The sequence below is a fragment of the Mustelus asterias genome, unplaced genomic scaffold (assembly GCF_964213995.1).
Source record: "Mustelus asterias unplaced genomic scaffold, sMusAst1.hap1.1 HAP1_SCAFFOLD_945, whole genome shotgun sequence".
Classification (NCBI taxonomy): Eukaryota; Metazoa; Chordata; class Chondrichthyes; order Carcharhiniformes; family Triakidae; genus Mustelus; species Mustelus asterias.
This window is the reverse complement of record NW_027590891.1, coordinates 109611-131473: the sequence shown is the minus strand read 5'-3', so window position 1 is coordinate 131473 and position 21863 is coordinate 109611. Positions and strand designations below refer to the sequence as shown.

General features: G+C 52.8%; 1 protein-coding gene across 1 annotated transcript in view; it reads right to left on the bottom strand.

The window, feature by feature from the left end:
- The window catches only part of LOC144487642 (protein pelota homolog), a gene marked incomplete at its 3' end in the record, with an annotated part of 35930 nt that extends 17972 nt beyond the window's left edge, over positions 1-17958 (bottom strand). The window contains 5 exon segments of the mRNA XM_078205719.1: positions 2517-2607; positions 12573-12723; positions 14632-14724; positions 17917-17924; positions 17926-17958. Of these exon segments, the coding sequence (XP_078061845.1) occupies positions 2517-2607; positions 12573-12723; positions 14632-14724; positions 17917-17924; positions 17926-17958 (376 nt within the window).
- Positions 17959-21863: the final 3905 nt, after the last annotated feature.

Genomic DNA, 21863 nt, shown 5'->3' with positions numbered 1-21863 from the left:
ACTATCACTGCAGGCAGTCCATTCCACACAGTTTAAATCAGGCACTCCACAGTTTAAATCAGGCACTTAAGATACCAAGAACCTTTTGAATTTGAAATTGACGGTATAAAAGAGGGCATAGAACACAGTACAGCACAGAACAGGCCCTTCGGCCCACCATGTTGTGCCGAGCTTTATCTGAAACCAAGATCAAGCTATCCCACTCCCTATCATCCTGGTGTGCTCCATGTGCCTATCCAATAACCGCTTAAATGTTCCTAAAGTGTCTGACCCCACCATCGCTGCAGGCATTCCATTCCACACCCCGACCACTCTCTGCGTAAAAGAACCTACCTCTGATATCCTTCCTGTATCTCCCACCACGAACCCTGTAGTTATGCCAGTGGGATAACTGCCATTCGTCTGCGATTCGTCAGATGGAGTGGATATCTGCTCTCAAACAGGGCACGGAGACACAAAATCACGTTACTGAATACCGATTAGAATGCGAATCTTTACAGCGGACTTGATCTTAAAGATCTTATTGGGTTCATGTCACACTATCTGTAACCCCCACAGTTGCGTGGACCTGCAGAGTTTCACTGGCTGTCTTGTCTGGAGACAATACACATCTTTTTAGCCTGTCTTGATGCTCTCTCCACTCCCATTGTTTTGTTTCTTAAAGACTGGATTAGTTGTAAGTATTCGCATTCCAACCATTATTCATGTAAATTGAGTCTGTGTCTTTATAAGCCCTGTTTGTGAACAGAATTCCCACTCACCTGAAGAAGGGGCTTAGAGCTTCGAAAGCTTGTGTGGCTTTTGCTACCAAATAAACCTGTTGGGACTTTAACCTGGTGTTGTTAAACTTCTTACTAGATCGTAAAGATCCAGACAATGTGAGTGGAGGGAGCATTAGGCACAGGTTAAAGAGATGTGTATCGTCTCCAGACAGGACAGCCAGTGAGATTCTGCAAGTCCAGGAGGCAAGCTGTGGGGGGGTTACAGATAGCGTGACATGAACCCAAGATCCCGGTTTAGGCCGTCCTCATGTGTGCGGAACTTGGCTATCAGTTTCTGCTCAGCGACTCTGCGCTGTCGTGAAGGACGCCTTGGAGAACGCTTCCCCGAAGATCAGAGGCTGAATGCCCGTGACGGCTGAAGTGCTTCCCCCACAGGAAGGGAATAGCCTTGCCCCTCCACTCGCATTGTCTGTATCTTTAAGACCTGATCAGCATTCGCATTCTAATCAGTATTCTGTAACTTGATTTTGTGTCTCTGTGTGCCCCGTTTGAGAGCGGATTTCCACTCCATCTGACGAAGGAGCAGCGCTCCGAAAGCTCGTGGCATTTGCGGCCCAATAAACCTGTTGGACTTCAACCTGGTGTTGTTAAAACTCTGACTGTGTTTACCCCAGTCCAACGCCGGCATTTCCACATCAAGAGAAAACACCATCTCGATAGCAAAGGTACCAAAGGAGACAGAGGTTTCAGACAGCAGGATCGACAGAGAAGGCCCAGAATATTCCAGAAGACCCCAAACAAGGTTGTAATTGAGGCAGAGTGACTGAAATTCTGTTTTATTTTGTGAATGAGTGGGAATTGTAGCACGTTCCAAATCCGCCACCTCGGACACACACACATCCACAAAATATATATTGGCTGTTCCTTCGCTGTTGCTGGGGTCAAAATCCCCGAACTCCCTCCCTAACAGCGTTGTGGGTGGACCTACACGACACAGCAGATTCAAGATGGTGGCACACCCACCCCCTTCTCAGCTTTCACAGACGCCCCATAGAAAGCATCCTTTCTGGTTGTATCACAGCTCGGTCTGGGGCTCCTGCTCTGCCCAAGACCGCAAGGAACTACAAAGGGTCGTGAATGTAGCCCAATCCCATCACGCAAACCAGCCTCCCATCCATTGACTCCGTCTACACTTCCCTCGGGGAAAAGCAGCCGGCATAAAACTTGCTGATCCAATTTACCACATTATCATCCAGATCGTTGATATAGATGACAAAACAACAATGGACCCAACACCGATCCCTGCGGCACACCACTAGTCACAGGCCTCCACTCAGAGAAGCAATCCTCCACTACCACTCTCTGGCTTCCTCCATTGAGCCAGTGTCTAATCCAATTTACTACCTCCCCATGTATACCCAGCGACTGAACCTTCCTAACTAACCTCCCATGAGGGACCTTGTCAAAGGCCTTGCTGAAATCCAGGTAGACAACATCCACCGCCTTCCCTTCATCCACTTTCCACTGACTCCGTCTACACTTCCCACTGCCTCGGGGAAAAGCAGCCGGCATAATCAAGGACCCCACGGACCCCGGACATTCTCTCTTCCACCTTCTTCCGTCGGGAAAAAGGTACAAAAGTCTGAGGTCACGTACCGACCGACTCAAGAACAGCTTCTTCCCTGCTGCTGTCAGACTTTTGAATGGACCTACTTTGCACGAAGCTGATCGTTCTCGACAGGCGAACTAACAGGACCTGGGGAGAGGGAACACCAGTCTTCGAAAGACACACACCTATTCGTTCAAGGACCACGCTGTCCCACTGTTTCTTGGCTAGTGTAAACTTCCGGTTTAATTCCAGCTCAATGGTGTGATAGGCACCCATCTGTGAGAGAGAGAGAGAGAGAGAGAGATCATCAGCCCCATTGTGACGAAACCCTCTCGATTAGATTCCAGTCTGTAACTCGCTCCCGGGTATCTGTTATTCTATATATAAACCACCCCGAAACCCTCAATTAGTTTCCAGTCAGTAACTCACTCCCGGGTATCTGTTATCCTATATATAAACCACCCTGAACCCCTTGAAGGAGGAAATTTTCCAGAAAACCATATTTGTATCATCAAATATATTTTTATTGGACTAATTGGCACCACTCATAACGGGCCAACAATGCAGAGGGGCACCCCCGGATGGATATTCAATCGGGTCTCCCCCTGCACAGCTGAGAGACTCACGAATTTCAGAAACTACGGAAGATCCCTAATCTGCCTAGCAACAGCGCATAGCTGCATTTTAAACTGGCCAAGGAAGATCAAGATCCCTATGAAACGAGACAGAGAGTGGGTTATCAAAACCAAGCTATCACTGAAATATTACCAATTCGGCCAAGGCAGACATAAAAATCTGATAAACTAAGAGATAAGGATAAAAGGTTAAGAATGAAATACCCCAGACACCCAACAGGACAGGATGACATTAACACTCAATCTCACAAGCAGGAAACACAGACACGGAACAATAGGACCAATTTAAATAAGAGGACACATAGAGATAGTAATGGGAAACGCATTTAGACACCGGGGCAGGACCAAGTAATCCCATTAACACGAACACACACCATACAAATGCTAATCCATGAAACTTCCTAGGGACTTTTGAAACTGACAGACCACTTTATACATTGTGTAAAAAAAGGCATAATCAAATGTTCCCGCGCGAATTTTGGATCCCTATAAAGATCCAGAGCTGATGTGATTTAATTGAGATCAACGTGGCCAAGCCACTGTTTCTGAGCTGGCTACGGGGGTCTCCCTGGGATCCCAGTAATTGTACAATAAAGACACGCTTTGAACCTTGATTTGCGACTCAACTTCTATTCTGCACTGGTAAGGGATATTTCCCTACAACAAAATGGCGTAGTCAGCAGGATTTGATATCTGACTTCTGACTGATGGCCACAGTTTGAAAGTCGGGATCAAATTTAAACGAATCTGATACAAATCCAGAGCAGTCAAAGGCGAGTGCAGGTCTCCGTTCAAAGTGAGGTACCTTTAAGGGTTAGGGTTTGTCTGTTTTAAGTATTGTTGTCTTGTAGAACTGTATAATCTTGCCTAAGTTTTTAAATTGAAACAGAAGTCCGCACTAAAGAGGTACAGGTCAGAACGACCGCGTGGAAAAAGGTAAGTAACTTTTAACTTTAATAGGAGTAAAGGACCAGAGGTAAAGATAACAGGTTTTGGGCTATTTGATAACAGGAATTAAGACTAATATAAAGATAAGTACCGCATGCAGAACTAATTGGTGTAACTAACCCAGGATTGTAAATGAAACCGCTGTCTGTGCCAAGGCAATAGGACAAGGGAGTGCTTGACTCAAGGTGCCCTACCCTAAACTGGACGTTAAGAGGAGAAATCTCCCACGCTAAGGTTGGGTTTTGAAGCGGGCGCTAAGAGGCACAGGCACTCAGGGTGCAAGGCACGGACAGTGTAAATCGGGTAACAACACTGACTCTGAAGGGACGAACAACCTCAGAGTCGATACAGTTACTAACTATAACAGGGGCTTTGATAACAGAATACATGTGTGTAAGTGTTGAGGAAAAGGGGACCCGATCCATCCTGACCAAGAGACACGACGACGGAGGTTCCATTAGGGACCCGGGCGGAGTTTGATAACCTTGTTCGTCTGTAGGGAACACCACAGCCCATAGCAGGATACCCGGTTTTGGGGTAACGGATCAACCCTGCTAGTGGGGGTGGTGGCCGAGCGGGAGGCGTTGTACTTAGAGGGGCTGGGAACAGGGGCGGACAAACCCACTAAACAACCAGCACACATCCCAATAAGACAACACAAAATAGTCCAAGCGTGAGGTGTCAGGAATAGTTGGGGGAGCCCAGGGGAAAGAGACCCACTGGAACCTCACTACGAGAACCTACAGCAATACAGACGGTGCTGGGGCAGTATCAGTGACAGGAGATAAGGGAGAGAGTTGAGGCACTTTTACTGTAGCAGCCAGCATACGGGGGTTGCAGGACTGCTAGACAGAAAAATGGCAGACCACGTTGTTAAGGGAGAAACTGCAGTAGCTCTCATTTTGAAGTATCTGTTAGCCAGAGAAGCGATTGTTGCAAAGATGAAACGGAATGGGTGGAACGCATCACAAACTTTAGAAGATCAAAGAAAGTGGGTAGACGGAGTTAAACGGGACAAAACAAAAGTAATGGGAGTAATATTAGTGACCCAGTTAGCTGGACTAATTGAGGAAGTAAATGCCTCAATGGAGGAGAGACACAAAGAGACAGAACAAATTAAAGTATTACAGGAGAGAGTGAGGGAATTAGAACACAGAAACCACACTGCGGAGATAACGCAGAGATCAGAGGAAACGGACCCTCGGCGCCCATACGAGTCAGTGCAGAAACATACAGCCACTCCAGCATCAAAAGAAAACATAGACAATTATAATCTAGCGCCAGTCACGAGAGGAGGGACGTTAGCACAACCAAAGGCAACCTATAAGCCTTTTACGCCAGGGGAAAGGCAGCAGATGGATAGGAGAGATCTTAGTTTTTGTATTTCAGTGTGTTTGTGAGATCTGGTAGCTTGTCGAATGTAGGTGGTTGTTGTTGTAATTAGATTGAGAGCAGGGAGCTCTTTGTTCCTGTGGAATGTTTGCTACAGGCAGTGGGTGCAGTACATTGCACCTTGGTTTAGCCTCAGGGGGCTGGGAGAGTGTTAAAACTGTTAAAGATTAAAGTGATAGGATTTCTTGAATTTACTTCTGCTTTGAGTCAATTACAGTTTGGAAGAAAGAAGAATAAAAGCGATTGTCTTAATCAATGTTCAGTATTCTCTTTGAATGTTTTACACTCATCCCAGTCTGAAATGATAAGTTTGAATGAAAAAGGATGTACTGTGGAATGACTTTTGGAAGCTTCCATGTGTGTGTCTGTGTGTGTTTAAACAAAGTGGTTGCGTGGATGCTTTGTTGTTGTTTGTTTTAATGTTAAGAAAGGATTTAAACCTTGGAAGGAAGCATGTGCTCTTTCCTTTGTCTTGAAGTAGAAATTATAAGAGTTAGTTGAGGAGTTAAGAGAAGAAAATAAGTTATTTTGTGGAAAGGTAGAAAAGCAGGAACAAAAGACTGAGGTCTATGAATTAGTTTAGAGTATATCAAGTCAGTGAAATACAGTATTAATCGCAGAATATCGCGATTTGCCAACGTCAGATAGTTTAGTATTCTGAACTAGTTAAAATTATGTACTGCCGTCGGAATTTCATGAGCCATCAAGGTTCAAGGTTTGCCAAATATAAAAGCACTGCAAAGCTTAAAACCTAGCCAGTTAAGAAACCAAAATGTTCCTAATCAAATAACTGGTATGTATTGTACCTGCTTTGATTTTGATTCGGCGCCTGTTACTTTTCCTAGAGTGCGGGGGTTTCGATCTGGAGCTCAGTTTAAAAATAGAAACGGCTTGAATTAAAAGGGTTTGGATATCACGGGTACGATGTGTAAAGTGGTATGATACAACTGCCGCTTGATTATTTTTATTATACAGTATAGCACTGCCATATAGACACAAGAATAACATCAAATCCTGAAAAGCCTTAACCAACTTTGTATGATATATTCATATACTATATTGGGCATTGATAAAGACATAATTATTTTGTGAAGTACTGTGGTGTAGCGCTTGCACGCAAACAAATGATCAAATTAGAGATAGTGTAAGAGTACTCATATAAAGATCGGAACTGTATGGCATGTGATTTTAATGGGGAAAGCGATGTCTTTTGATAAGACTACATACAAATGAATGGATGTATCCGACAATACATCCGAGACCTTAGCACCCAATTGAAGGGGATGCGCCGGTCCGCAATTTCTAATCAGGCACAGGTCGACGCAGAGGGGGACTCAGAAATATTACCAGAAGTCCCAAAAGCCGGGAGCCGGGTATTAACAAAAGTGCTTCCTGCAAAACCAGGATTTGCCCCAAGATGGCACGGACCTTACGAGGTCATTATTAGCGGAGATACCTGTGCCTGTATAGATATAAGGGGACAGGGGGTCTGGAAACACTGGACCCAATTAAAACTATATGAGGACAAATGAACTAAAAAATACCGTTTTGCTCATTCAACTTCCACAGGAACCAGGACCAGATCTACTATCAAGACGTCGGAACCAACTACTTTTAATTTAATTGCCTGTTTATTTTCTGTATATACTGTAATTGTAAAATACTGTTGAAAAAAAAAAAAAAGAGCGATATGGGAACAGGGACATATCTGATAATAACCCTGACCATTGTAAATACACTCCAACATATGGGGGTTAGGGGAGCAGAACCACCAATCATGGAAGGAAACCTATTCCTGAAAACACACATCCAGATCTATGGGAATAGGACCGCTTGTTACCCCTCAGCGCGATCAGTAAACTCCCTATTCATCGCAACACCAGGGTGGCTCCCACAAGAGTTATTCACTATTGACACATCGGGGGCACCCTGCAAAGAACATATTGGGTACTTTAAGCAAGGGATACAAGGAAGGTGTGTAGAGCTCACTGAGCCGGGAATTCTAAGGGGGACGGGACCCCAACCGGAGGAGACACATGGGAACTACCCACAATGTTTTAAGGGAGAGGGATGGGGGTGCGTGCATGCCTTTGTCCCTAAAAATGATTCATGCGCTGAGGCACATTGTGCTCTCCAGGAGTGCCGGGTCCGGGAAGGACACTTCACTTGTGACTGCAAGCAACAAAAATGCATTGCAGTCACCGCGGGCAGGCAGCTTATGTGTGGCAAGTGCAACAGCACCCACGTAAGCTCAGCCTCAGGGACATATCCATTTGATTCTCACCAAGAGGTACAATCAAGTGGACAGTCCAGGGGGAGGGAAGGTTCCACAAGATGGGGCCATGCGGTCAAACGACCCCGGGGTAATGCATGTTATCGGGTTAAAGACGGGTACGTGTTTTTATTTAAAAATGTATATATGACGGCCACAGACAGGCCTCCAAGGTTCTTTTCCGTAGGGACAATCAGACCTCTCACGGTTCCATGCCCAAGTGAAGGGCATGTCCAGAAACGCATAGTGACCAGGGCCATCAGCGCAGAATTTTGCTCCGACTGGCAGGCCCCTGTCACACTAGGGTCTTCTTTAGGATATGGATTTCTGGGGACACTATCCCTGGGAGGCGCCGCAGGGGTGATCAGTGCCAGTAATAGGAACTTCTTCATATGTGGACTGACCATTTTAGGAAACAACACCCTACAAGCATTAGGCGCAATTGACCAAGAACTCGCAGAACTCAGACTATACACACAACAAACGAGATATGCGGTGGACTATCAGCTAGCCAGACAAGGGGGGGTATGCACCATCATCAAGGAAAAATGCATCACATACGTACACGACAAGACACTAAACATAACAGCAGCCATGTCCGGGATACAAAAGCAATTGGATAACTTTAAACAGGGGTTAACAGGGACTGATGGGTGGTTAGGATGGCTGTTTAACACAGTTTGGGGAGCATATATTATGAAGGGATTAATCCTAGTGGTAGCCATCCTGTTCACACTCTGCCTTGGCCTAACCTGTATTAAAGTGATATGTGCAAATATTACATCAAGAATGCTACCCACTGCCAGTATCCAGATGCAAGAACTTAACAACGACCCAGAAGAGGAGGAACAACGGCAAGGACAACAGCTGTACAAATCACAGTTCCTCTGAAGGTCGTCCATGGGGGGTCAGCCATGAATGGCACCCCCTGGACGAGAGGAGGGACTGAAGGAGGAAATTTTCCAGAAAACCATATTTGTATCATCAAATATATTTTTATTGGACTAATTGGCACCACTCATAACGGGCCAACAATGCAGAGGGGCACCCCCGGATGGATATTCAATCGGGTCTCCCCCTGCACAGCTGAGAGACTCACGAATTTCAGAAACTACGGAAGATCCCTAATCTGCCTAGCAACAGCGCATAGCTGCATTTTAAACTGGCCAAGGAAGATCAAGATCCCTATGAAACGAGACAGAGAGTGGGTTATCAAAACCAAGCTATCACTGAAATATTACCAATTCGGCCAAGGCAGACATAAAAATCTGATAAACTAAGAGATAAGGATAAAAGGTTAAGAATGAAATACCCCAGACATCCAACAGGACAGGATGACATTAACACTCAATCTCACAAGCAGGAAACACAGACACGGAACAATAGGACCAATTTAAATAAGAGGACACATAGAGATAGTAATGGGAAACGCATTTAGACACCGGGGCAGGACCAAGTAATCCCATTAACACGAACACACACCATACAAATGCTAATCCATGAAACTTCCTAGGGACTTTTGAAACTGACAGACCACTTTATACATTGTGTAAAAAAAGGCATAATCAAATGTTCCCGCGCGAATTTTGGATCCCTATAAAGATCCAGAGCTGATGTGATTTAATTGAGATCAACGTGGCCAAGCCACTGTTTCTGAGCTGGCTACGGGGGTCTCCCTGGGATCCCAGTAATTGTACAATAAAGACACGCTTTGAACCTTGATTTGCGACTCAACTTCTATTCTGCACTGGTAAGGGATATTTCCCTACAACACCCTCGATTAGATTCCAGTCTGTAACTCACTCCCGGGTATCTGTTATTCTATATATAAACCACACCGAACCCCTCGATTAGATTCCAGTCTGTAACTCACTCCCGGGTATCTGTTATTCTATATATAAACCACACCGAACCCCTCGATTAGATTCCAGTCTGTAACTCACTCCCGGGTATCTGTTATTCTATATATAAACCACCCCGAACCCCCGATTAGATTCCAGTCTGTAACTCACTCCCGGGTCTCTGTTATTCTATATATAAACCACCCCAAACCCCTCGATTAGATTCCAGTCTGTAACTCACTCCCGGGTCTCTGTTATTCTATATATAAACCGCCCCGAACCCCTCGATTAGATTCCAGTCTGTAACTCACTCCCGGGTATCTGTTATTCTATATATAAACCACCCTGAACCCCTCGATTAGATTCCAGTCTGTAACTCACTCCCGGGTATCTGTTATTCTAAATATAAACCACCCTGAACCCCTCGATTAGATTCCAGTCTGTAACTCACTCCCGGGTATCTGTTATTCTAAATATAAACCACCCTGAACCCCTCGATTAGATTCCAGTCTGTAACTCACTCCCGGGTATCTGTTATTCTATATATAAACCACCCCGAACACCTCGATTAGATTCCAGTCTGTAACTCTCTCCCGGGTATAAGTTATTCTATATATAAACCACCCTGAACCCCTCGATTAGATTCCAGTCTGTAACTCACTCCCGGGTATCTGTTATTCTATATATAAACCACCCCGAACACCTCGATTAGATTCCAGTCTGTAACTCTCTCCCGGGTATAAGTTATTCTATATATAAACCACCCTGAACCCCTCGATTAGATTCCAGTCTGTAACTCACTCCCGGGTATCTGTTATTCTATATATAAACCACCCTGAACCCCTCGATTAGATTCCAGTCTGTAACTCTCTCCTGGGTAGCTGTTATTCTATACATAAACCACCCCGAACCCCTCGATTAGATTCCAGTCTGTAACTCTCTCCCCGGTATCTGTTATTCTATATATAAACCACCCCGAGCCCCTCGATTAGATTCCAGTCTGTAACTCTCTCCCGGATAGCTGTTATTCTATATATAAACCACCCTGAACCCCTCGATTAGATTCCAGTCTGTAACTCTCTCCCGGGTAGCTGTTATTCTATACATAAACCACCCCGATCCCCTCGATTAGATTCCAGTCTGTAACTCTCTCCCGGGTATAAGTTATTCCATATATAAACCACACCGAACAGCTCGATTAGATTCCAGTCTGTAACTCACTCCCGGGTATCTGTTATTCTGTATATAAACCACCCCGAACCCCTCGATTAGATTCCAGTCTGTAGCTCACTCCCGGGGAGCTGTTATTCTATATATAAACCACCCCGAACCCCTCGATTAGATTCCAGTCTGTAACTCACTCCCGGGTATCAGTTATTCTATATATAAACCACCCCGAACTCCTCGATTAGATTCCAGTCTGTAACTCACTCCCGGGTATCAGTTATTCTATATATAAACCACCCCGAACTCCTCGATTAGATTCCAGTCTGTAACTCACTCCCGGGTATCTGTTATTCTATATATAAACCACCCCGAACCCCTCGATTAGATTCCAGTCTGTAACTCACTCCCGGGGAGCTGTTATTCTATATATAAACCACCCCGAACCCCTCGATTAGATTCCAGTCTGTAACTCACTCCCGGGTATCTGTTATTCTATATATAAACCATCCCGAACCCCCCGATTAGATTCCAGACTGTAACTCACTCCCGGGGAGCTGTTATTCTATATATAAACCACCCCGAACCCCCCGATTAGATTCCAGTCTGTAACTCACTCCCGGGTATCTGTTATTCTATATATAAACCACCCGAACCCCTCGATTAGATTCCGGTCTGTAACTCACTCCCGGGTATCTGTTATTCTGTATATAAACCACCCTGAACCCCTCGATTAGATTCCAGTCTGTAACTCGCTCCCGGGTATCTGTTATTCTATATATAAACCACCCCGAACCCCCCGATTATATTCCAGTCTGTAACTCACTCCCGGGTATCTGTTATTCTATATATAAACCACCCGAACCCCTCGATTAGATTCCGGTCTGTAACTCACTCCCGGGTATCTGTTATTCTGTATATAAACCACCCTGAACCCCTCGATTAGATTCCAGTCTGTAACTCACTCCCGGGTATCTGTTATTCTATATATAAACCACCCCGAACCCCTCGATTAGATTCCAGTCTGTAACTCTCTCCCCGGTATCTGTTATTCTATATATAAACCACCCCGAGCCCCTCGATTAGATTCCAGTCTGTAACTCTCTCCCGGATAGCTGTTATTCTATATATAAACCACCCTGAACCCCTCGATTAGATTCCAGTCTGTAACTCTCTCCCGGATAGCTGTTATTCTATATATAAACCACACCGAACAGCTCGATTAGATTCCAGTCTGTAACTCACTCCCGGGTATCTGTTATTCTATATATAAACCACCCCGAACCCCTCGATTAGATTCCAGTCTGTAACTCACTCCCGGGTATCAGTTATTCTATATATAAACCACCCCGAACTCCTCGATTAGATTCCAGTCTGTAACTCACTCCCGGCGTATCTGTTATTCTATATATAAACCACCCCGAACCCCTCGATTAGATTCCAGTCTGTAACTCACTCCCGGGGAGCTGTTATTCTATATATAAACCACCCCGAACCCCTCGATTAGATTCCAGTCTGTAACTCACTCCCGGGGAGCTGTTATTCTATATATAAACCACCCCGAACCCCCCGATTAGATTCCAGTCTGTAACTCACTCCCGGGTATCTGTTATTCTATATATAAACCACCCCGAACCCCTCGATTAGATTCCGGTCTGTAACTCACTCCCGGGTATCTGTTATTCTATATATAAAGCACCCCGAACCCCTCGATTAGATTCCAGTCTGTAACTCACTCCCGGGTATCTGTTATTCTATATATAAACCACCCCGAACCCCTCGATTAGATTCCAGTCTGTAACTCACTCCCGGGTGTCTGTTATTCTGTATATAAACCACCCCGAACCCCTCGATTAGATTCCAGTCTGTAACTCACTCCCGGGTGTCTGTTATTCTATATATAAACCACCCCGAACCCCTCGATTAGATTCCAGTCTGTAACTCTCTCCCGGGTAGCTGTTATTCCGTACCTACAGCCCACCTCCTCACCTTGACATAGTCATTCTCCTGGATGTTGGTTCCTTTCACTCGAAGCATACAAGCCTGAGCGTCAAAGTCAATGGTCTCCACGCAGATGGTGAGGGTGGTCCTCACCCTGTTACTGCCCACGCTGCCCGTCGATGACTCCGTCTGCACCTTCCTGCAAAGGAGGGACAAGCGCTGAGGGTTGACACGTCAGGAGAGGCCCAGGCTGCGTCTCGGCCTAGTACCGAGTAGGCCCGAAATCCTTCATTTGATTGATTATTGTCACCGTGTATCGGGATACAGCGAAAAGTCTTGTTTTTTGCCCCTATGCAGACAAAGCATACCGTTCATAGAGTACAGAGGGGAGAAGGAGAAGGATTTGATTTATTCGTGTGACGTGTATCGGGATACAGTGAAAATATCGCCAACAACCTGTCCTGGTCCCCCCCACGCCGACACTATGGTTAAGAAAGTCCCACCAACGCCTCTACTTTCTCAGGAGGCTAAGGAAATTTGGCATGTCCGCTACGACTCTCACCAACTTTTACAGATGCCCCATAGAAAGCATCCTTTCCGGGTGTATCACAGCTCGGTCTGGGGCTCCTGCTCTGCCCAAGACCGCAAGGAACTACAAAGGGTCGTGAATGTAGCCCAATCCATCACCAGCCTCCCATCCATTGACTCTGTCTACACTTCCCGCTGCCTCGGGGGAAAAGCAGCCGGCATAATCAAGGACCCCCCCCCATGCATCCCGGACATTCTCTCTTCCACCTTCTTCCGTCGGGAAAAAGATACAAAAGTCTGAGGTCACGTACCGACCGACTCAAGAACAGCTTCTTCCCTGCTGCTTTCGAATGGACCGACCTCGCATTAAGTTGATCTTTCTCTACACCCCGAGCTGTGACTGTGACACTACATTCTGCACCCTCTCCTTTCCTTCTCTATGAACGGTATGCTTTGTCTGTATAGCGCGCAAGAAACAATACTTTTCACTGTGTCCCAATACATATGACAATAATAAATCGAATCAAATCCTTTTCCTTCTCCCCTCTGTACTCTGTGAACGGTATGCTTTGTCTGTACAGCGCGCAAGAAACAATATTTTTCACTGCATCCCGATACACGTGACAACGATAAATCAAATCGAAAGTAGATAAATCGGAGTTGCGGACAGCGTCGGTGAGAGACAGGAGCGAACAAAGAACAATACAGCACAGGAACAGGCCATTCGGCCCCTCCAAGCCCGCGCCGCTCCCCGGTCCAAACTAGACCATTCTTTTGTATCCCTCCATTCCCACTCCGTTCATGTGGCTGTCTCGATAAGTCTTAAACGTTCCCAGTGTGTCCGCCTCCACCACCTTGCCCGGCAGCGCATTCCAGGCCCCCACCACCCTCTGTGTAAAATACGTCCTTCTGATACCCGTGTTAATCCTCCCCCCCACCCTCACCTTGAACCTATGACCCCTCGTGAACGTCACCACCGACCCGGGGAAAAGCTTCCCACCGTTCACCCTATCTATGTCTTTCATAATTTTATACACCTCTATTAAGTCTCCCCTCATCCTCCGTCTTTCCAGGGAGACCAACCCCAGTTTACCCAATCTCTCCTCATAACCAAGCCCCTCCATACCAGGCAACATCCTGGTAAACCTCCTCTGCGCTCTCTCCAAAGCCTCCACGTCCTTCTGGTAGTGCGGCGACCAGAACTGGACGCAGTATTCCAGATGTGGCCGAACCAACGTTCTATACATCTGCCACATCAGACCCCAACTTTTATACTCTATGCCCCGTCCTATAAAGGCAAGCATGCCATATGCCTTCTTCACCACCTTCTCCACCTGTGACGTCACCTTCAAGGATCTGTGGACTTGCACACCCAGGTCCCTCTGCGTATCCACACCCTTTATGGTTCTGCCGTTTATCGTATAGCTCCCCCCTACGTTAGTTCTACCGAAACGCATCCAATGCGTCCAAATGCATCGAGCAGATTACCACAGAGCGAGGATGAGACTCCCTCCCCCCCCCCCCCCCCCCGGCTCCCCCACACAAAGCCAGCGCCCGTCATTGCCACCCCCCCTCTTACCGGATGGTTGATGCCCGTAGACTGTCTTTGATCTGCAGTAGGTTGTAGGTGTGCCACATGTCCTCCGCTTCCTCGGGCATCAGGGTGACCTGCCTGCGGGAGGGGAAAGGACGGTCAGGGGGGGTTCCACATTCCCTCCCTCCCTCCCTCCCCTTCTCCACCACCCAACACACAGCGGCAGCCGGTGTGTGAACCGTCGACAAGGTGCCCCGCAGCGACTCGCCGAGGCTCCTTCCTCAGCACCTTCCAAACCCGCCACCTCCACCCGTCCTTCCCCGCTGCCCCTCCCCCGGTGCCCCTCACCCCCCGTGCCCCTCCCCCCTCCCCCCAGTGCCCCTCCCCCCTCCCCCCAGTGCCCCTCCCCCCTCCCCCCAGTGCCCCTCCCCCAGTGCCCCTCCCCCTCCCCCAGTGCCCCTCCCCCTCCCCCCAGTGCCCCTCCCCCCTCCCCCCAGTGCCCCTCCCCCCTCACCCCAGTGCCCCTCCCCCTCCCCCCAGTGCCCCTCCCCCTCCCCCCCGCCCCTCCCTCTCCCCCCCGCCCCTCCCTCTCCCCCCCCCCGCCCCTCCCTCCCCCCCCCGCCCCTCCCTCCCCCCCCCGCCCCTCCCTCCCCCCCCCCGCCCCTCCCTCTCCCCCCCGCCCCTCCCCCTCCCCCCCGCCCCTCCCCCTCCCCCCGTGCCCCTCCCCCTCCCCCCTCCCCCTCCCCCCCGTGCCCCTCCCCCCCCGTGCCCCTCCCCCCACCCCCGTGCCCCTCCCCCCCGTGCCCCTCCCCCCCGTGCCCCTCCCCCCACCCCCGTGCCCCTCCCCCCCCGTGCCCCTCCCCCCCGTGCCCCTCCCCCCCCCGTGCCCCTCCCCCCCCGTGCCCCTCCCCCCCGTGCCCCTCCCCCCCGTGCCCCTCCCCCCACCCCCCGTGCCCCTCCCCCCACCCCCGTGCCCCTCCCCCCACCCCCTCCCCCCAACCCCGTGCCCCTCCCCCCACCCCCGTGCCCCTCCCCCCCCCCGTGCCCCTCCCCCCCCGTGCCCCTCCCCCCCCGTGCCCTCCCCCCCCCCCGTGCCCCTCCCCCCCCCCGTGCCCCTCCCCCCCCCCCGTGCCCCTCCCCCCCCGTGCCCCTCCCCCCCGTGCCCCTCCCCCCCGTGCCCCTCCCCCCCGTGCCCCCCCCCCCCGTGCCCCTCCCCCCCCGTGCCCCTCCCCCCCCGTGCCCCTCCCCCCCCGTGCCCCCCCCCCGTGCCCCTCCCCCCCGTGTCCCTCCCCCCCCCCGTGCCCCTCCCCCCGTGCCCCTCCCCCCCCGTGCCCCTCCCCCCCCGTGCCCCCCTCCCCCCCGTGCCCCCCTCCCCCCCCGTGCCCCCCTCCCCCCCGTGCCCCCTCCCCCCCCGTGCCCCCCTCCCCCCCGTGCCCCCCTCCCCCCCCGTGCCCCCCTCCCCCCCCGTGCCCCCTCCCCCCCGTGCCCCCCTCCCCCCCGTGCGCCCCTCCCCCCCCGTGCCCCTCCCCCCCGTGCCCCTCCCCCCCCCGTGCCCCTCCCCCCCTTGCCCCTCCCCCCCCCCTTGCCCCTCCCCCCCGTGCCCCCCCCCCCCAGTGCCACCCCCCAGTGCCCCTCCCCCCAGTGCCCCTCCCCCCCCAGTGCCCCTCCCCCCCCAGTGCCCCCTCCCCCCCCCAGTGCCCCTCCCCCCCCCCAGTGCCCCTCCCCCCCCCAGTCCCCCTCCCCCCCCCAGTCCCCCCTCCCCCCCCCAGTCCCCCTCCCCCCCCATTCCCCCTCCCCCCCCCCCAGTGCCCCTCCCCCCCCCCAGTGCCCCTCCCCCCCCCGTGCCCCTCCCCCCCCCCAGTGCCCCTCCCCCCCCAGTGCCCCTCCCCCCCCAGTGCCCCTCCCCCCCCCCAGTGCCCCTCCCCCCCCCAGTGCCCCTCCCCCCCCCCAGTGCCCCCCCCCCCCCCCAGTGCCCCCCCCCCCCCCAGTGCCCCTCCCCCCCCCAGTGCCCCTCCCCCCCCAGTGCCCCTCCCCCAGTGCCCCTCCCCCCCCCACCCCACCCCCAGTGCCCCTCCCCCCCCCAGTGCCCCTCCCCCCCCCCAGTGCCCCTCCCCCCCCAGTGCCCCTCCCCCCCCCCAGTGCCCCTCCCCCCCCCCAGTGCCCCTCCCCCCCCCCCAGTGCCCCTCCCCCCCCCGTGCGCCCCTCCCCCCCCGTGCCCCTCCCCCCCGTGCCCCTCCCCCCCCGTGCCCCTCCCCCCCCTTGCCCCTCCCCCCCCCCTTGCCCCTCCCCCCCGTGCCCCCCCCCCCCAGTGCCACCCCCCAGTGCCCCTCCCCCCCAGTGCCCCTCCCCCCCCAGTGCCCCTCCCCCCCCAGTGCCCCTCCCCCCCCCAGTGCCCCTCCCCCCCCCAGTGCCCCTCCCCCCCCCCAGTCCCCCTCCCCCCCCCCAGTCCCCCTCCCCCCCCATTCCCCCTCCCCCCCCCCAGTGCCCCTCCCCCCCCCAGTGCCCCTCCCCCCCCCGTGCCCCTCCCCCCCCCCAGTGCCCCTCCCCCCCCAGTGCCCCTCCCCCCCCAGTGCCCCTCCCCCCCCCCAGTGCCCCTCCCCCCCCCAGTGCCCCTCCCCCCCCCCAGTGCCCCCCCCCCCCCCCCAGTGCCCCCCCCCCCCCCCCCAGTGCCCCTCCCCCCCCCCCAGTGCCCCTCCCCCCCCAGTGCCCCTCCCCCAGTGCCCCTCCCCCCCCCACCCCACCCCCAGTGCCCCTCCCCCCCCCAGTGCCCCTCCCCCCCCCCAGTGCCCCTCCCCCCCCAGTGCCCCTCCCCCCCCCCAGTGCCCCTCCCCCCCCCCAGTGCCCCTCCCCCCCCCCCAGTGCCCCTCCCCCCCCCCCCCCCCCAGTGCCCCTCCCCCCCCCACAGTGCCCCTCCCCCCCCCCACAGTGCCCCTCCCCCCCCCCAGTGCCCCTCCCCCCCCCAGTGCCCCTCCCCCCCCCCAGTGCCCCTCCCCCCCCCCAGTGCCCCTCCCCCCCCCCAGTGCCCCTCCCCCCCCCCAGTGCCCCTCCCCCCCCCCAGTGCCCCTCCCCCCCCCCAGTGCCCCTCCCCCCCCCCCCGTGCCCCTCCCCCCCCCCAATGCCCCTCCCCCCCCCAGTGCCCCTCCCCCCCCCAGTGCCCCTCCCCCCCCCCCAGTGCCCCTCCCCCCCCCCCAGTGCCCCTCCCCCCCCCAGTGCCCCTCCCCCCCCCAGTGCCCCTCCCCCCCCAGTGCCGCGCGCTGCCCCTCCTCCCCCCTCAGTTACCATAGTTACCCCCCCCTCTGGGTTGCCATGGTGACCCTCCCCCTCACCCACCCAGAGTTTGTCCCTGTCGAGCAATTTGCTCAGCAGCTTCATCCCAGCGCCGCTCCTCCAAACTCCCAGACCCGTCCCGGCAGCCACCGCTTCGTCCGGCGCCGCCGCCGCCGCCACCTCCTCCCCTTTAAAATGGCGGCGGCTGGTCCTGGCAGAGCAACAACTCGCAGCGCGTGACAATTAGAGGACCCGCCATCTTTCAGACGGGCGGCGCAGGCGCGGGTCGGTCCCTGCCTCTCCTCGGGGCGGGGCGTCATCCCCCACAAAAGCGGAGCATGCGCGCATTGCCGAACTGCGGCGGGGAGGGGATGACGTCATGTTCGGGACGGGCGCTCGGGGCGGAGGCCGCATGCGCGCTGCTCTGCGCTGGGAAGGCGGCCGGCGGCCATCTTTGGTGCTGGCAGGACCTTGGCCGCGTTGTGAGGATTGGAGCTGCTGGAGCCGCCATGATTGATCCTCCCCAATGGCCCAGTTTGAACTGAGTTGGGTTGAATGGAATTGGAACAATCTCAATGAACTTAATTCCATTTAATTTAATAATTTAATTCACTTCAACCCAATTTAATGACATTTAATTCATTGATCATTGTCACATTTATTATTATACAGTGAAAAGTATTGTTCCTTGCACGCTATACAGACAAAGCATACCGTTCATAGAGTACAGAGGGGGGAAGGAAAAGGATTTGATTTGGCAAATGGAGTATAACGTTGATAAGTGCGAGGTTATTCACTTTGGAGGAAATAATAACAAATGGGATTACTATCTCAATGGAAACAAATTAAAACATGCTACCGTGCAGAGGGACCTGGGGGTCCTTGTGCATGAGACGCAAAAGCCCAGCCTGCAGGTACAACAGGTGATCAAGAAGGCAAATGGGATGTTGGCCTATATCGCGAGGGGGATAGAATATAAAAGCAGGGATGTCTTGATGCACCTGCACAGGGCATTGGTGAGGCCGCAGCTGGAATACTGTGTGTGCAGTATTGGTCCCCTTATATGAGGAAGGATATATTGGCCTTGGAGGGAGTGCAGAGAAGGTTCACCAGGTTGATACCGGAGATGAGGGGTTTGGATTATGAGGAGAGGCTGAGGAGATTGGGTTTGTACTCGTTGGAGTTTAGAAGGATGAGGGGGGATCTTATGGAGACTTATAAGATAATGCGGGGGCTGGATAGGGTGGAGGCGGAGAGATTCTTTCCACTTAGTAAGGAAGTTAAAACTAGAGGACACAGCCTCAAAATAAAGGGGGGTCGGTTTAAGACAGAGTTGAGGAGGAACTTCTTCTCCCAGAGGGTGGTGAATCTCTGGAATTCTCTGCCCACTGAGGTGGTGGAGGCTACCTCGCTGAATATGTTTAAAGCGCGGATGGATGGATTCCTGATCGGTAAGGGAATTAAGGGTTATGGGGATCAGGCGGGTAAGTGGTACTGATCCACGTCAGATCAGCTATGATCTTATTGAATGGCGGGGCAGGCTCGAGGGGCTAGATGGCCTACTCCTGCTCCTATTTCTTATGTTCTTATGATTTATTATTGTCACGTGTATTGGGATACAGTGAAAAGTATTGTTTCTTGCGCGCTATACAGACAAAGCATACCGTTCATAGAGAAGGAAAAGAGAGGGTGCAGAATGTAGTGTTACAGTCACAGCTCGGGGTGTAGAGAAAGATCAGCTTCATGCCAGGTCGGTCCATTCAAAAGCAGCAGGGAAGAAGCTGTTCTTGAGTCGGTCGGTGCGTGACCTCAGACTTTTGTACCTTTTCCCCGAAGGAAGAAGGTGGAAGAGAGGATGTCCGGGTTGTGTGTGGGGGGGGTCCTTGATTATGCCGGCTGCTTTTCCCCGAGGCAGCGGGAAGTGTAGACGGAGTCAATGGATGGGAGGCTGGGTTTGCGTGATGGGATTGGGCTACATTCACAACCCTTTGTAGTTCCTTGCGGTCTTGGGCAGAGCAGGAGCCCCAAACCAAGCTGTGATACAACCAGAAAGGATGCTTTCTATGGGGCATCTGTAAAAGTTGGTGAGAGTTGTAGCTGACAGGCCAAATTTCTTTAGTCTTCTGAGAAAGTAGAGGCGTTGGTGGGACTTTCTTAACTATAGTGTCGGCGTGGGGGGGACCAGGACAGGTTGTTGGTGATCTGGACACCTAAAATCGTGAAGCTCTCGACCCTTTCTACTTCGTCCCCGTTGATGTCGACAGGGGAATGTTCTCCTTTACGCTTCCTGAAGTCGATGACAATCTCCTTCGTTTTGTTGACATTGAGGGTGAGATTATTGTTGCCAGTTCACCAGATTCTCTATCTCATTCCTGTACTCTGTGTCGTCATTGTTTGAGATCCAACCCACTACGGGGGTGTCGTCAGCAAACTTGAAACTCGAATTGGAGGGGAATTTGGCCGCACAGTCATAGGTGTATAAGTAGGGGGCTGAGAACACAGCTTTGTGGGGCACCGGTGTTGAGGATGATCGTGGAGGAGGTGTTGTTGCCTATCCTTACTGATTGTGGTCTGTGGGTTCGGAAGTTCAGGATCCAGTCGCAGAGGGAGGAGCCGAGGCCCAGGCCACGGAGTTTGGAGATGAGTTTTGTGGGAATAATGGTGTTGAAGGTTGAGCTGTAGTCAGTAAATAGGAGTCTGATATCGGTGTCCTTGGTATCTAGGGGTTCCAGGGGTGAGTGCAGGGCCAGGGAGATGGTGTCTGCTGTGGACCTGTTGCAGCGATAGGCAAACTGGAGTGGATCCAGCTAGTCCGGGGAGGCTGGAATTGATTCGTGACTTACCTTTCGAAGCACTTCATAATGATGGTTTTCAGAGCCACCGGCCGATAGTTATTAAGGCACGTTGCTTGGTTTTTCGAGGTACCGGGATGATGGCTGTCTTCTTGAAGCAGATGGGGACCTCAGATTGTGGTAAAGAGAGATTGAAGATGTCTGTGAATATTCCCGCCAGCTGATCCGCGCAGGATCTGAGTGCTCGTCCGGGAACCCAATCCGGGCCAGTCGCTTTCCGTGGGTTGACCTTCAAGAAAGCTGCTCAGATACAGGAGGACAGGCAGTGCGGGGCACCGGCGGGATGAGGGGGTAGCGCGGTGCACCGGGGGAGGGACAGCGCGGCGCACTGGGGGAAGGGGCAGCGCGAGAGAGGGACAGAGAGAGGAGAGAGGGACAGAGAGAGGAGAGAGGGACAGAGAGAGAGAGAGAGAGAGACAGAGATAGAGAGAGAGGGACAGAGAGAGGAGAGAGGGACAGAGAGAGTGAGGGAGGGACAGAGAGAGTGAGAGAGGGACAGAGAGAGTGAGAGAGGGACAGAGAGAGTGAGAGAGGGACAGAGAGTGAGAGAGGGACAGAGAGTGAGAGAGGGACAGAGAGAGCGGGAGAGGGACAGAGAGAGAGAGAGAGAGTGAGAGAGGGACAGAGAGAGGAGAGAGGGACAGAAAGAGGAGAGAGGGACAGAGATAGAGGAGAGAGGGACAGAGAGAGGAGAGAGGGACAGAAAGAGGAGAGAGGGACAGAGAGACAGAGAGAGCGAGAGTGGGACAGAGAGAGTGAGGGAGGGACAGAGAGAGTGAGAGAGGGACAGAGAGTGAGAGAGGGACAGAGAGTGAGAGAGGGACAGAGAGAGCGGGAGAGAGACAGGGAGAGGAGAGAGGGACAGAGAGAGCGAGAGTGGGACAGAGAGAGGAGAGAGGGACAGAGAGAGGAGAGAGGGACAGAGAGACAGAGAGAGCGAGAGTGGGACAGAGAGAGTGAGGGAGGGACAGAGAGAGTGAGAGAGGGACAGAGAGTGAGAGAGGGACAGAGAGTGAGAGAGGGACAGAGAGAGCGGGAGAGGGACAGAGAGAGGAGAGAGGGACAGAGAGAGAGAGAGAGGGACAGAGAGAGCCGGAGAGGGACAGAGAGAGGAGAGAGGGACAGAGAGAGAGAGAGAGGGACAGAGAGAGGAGAGAG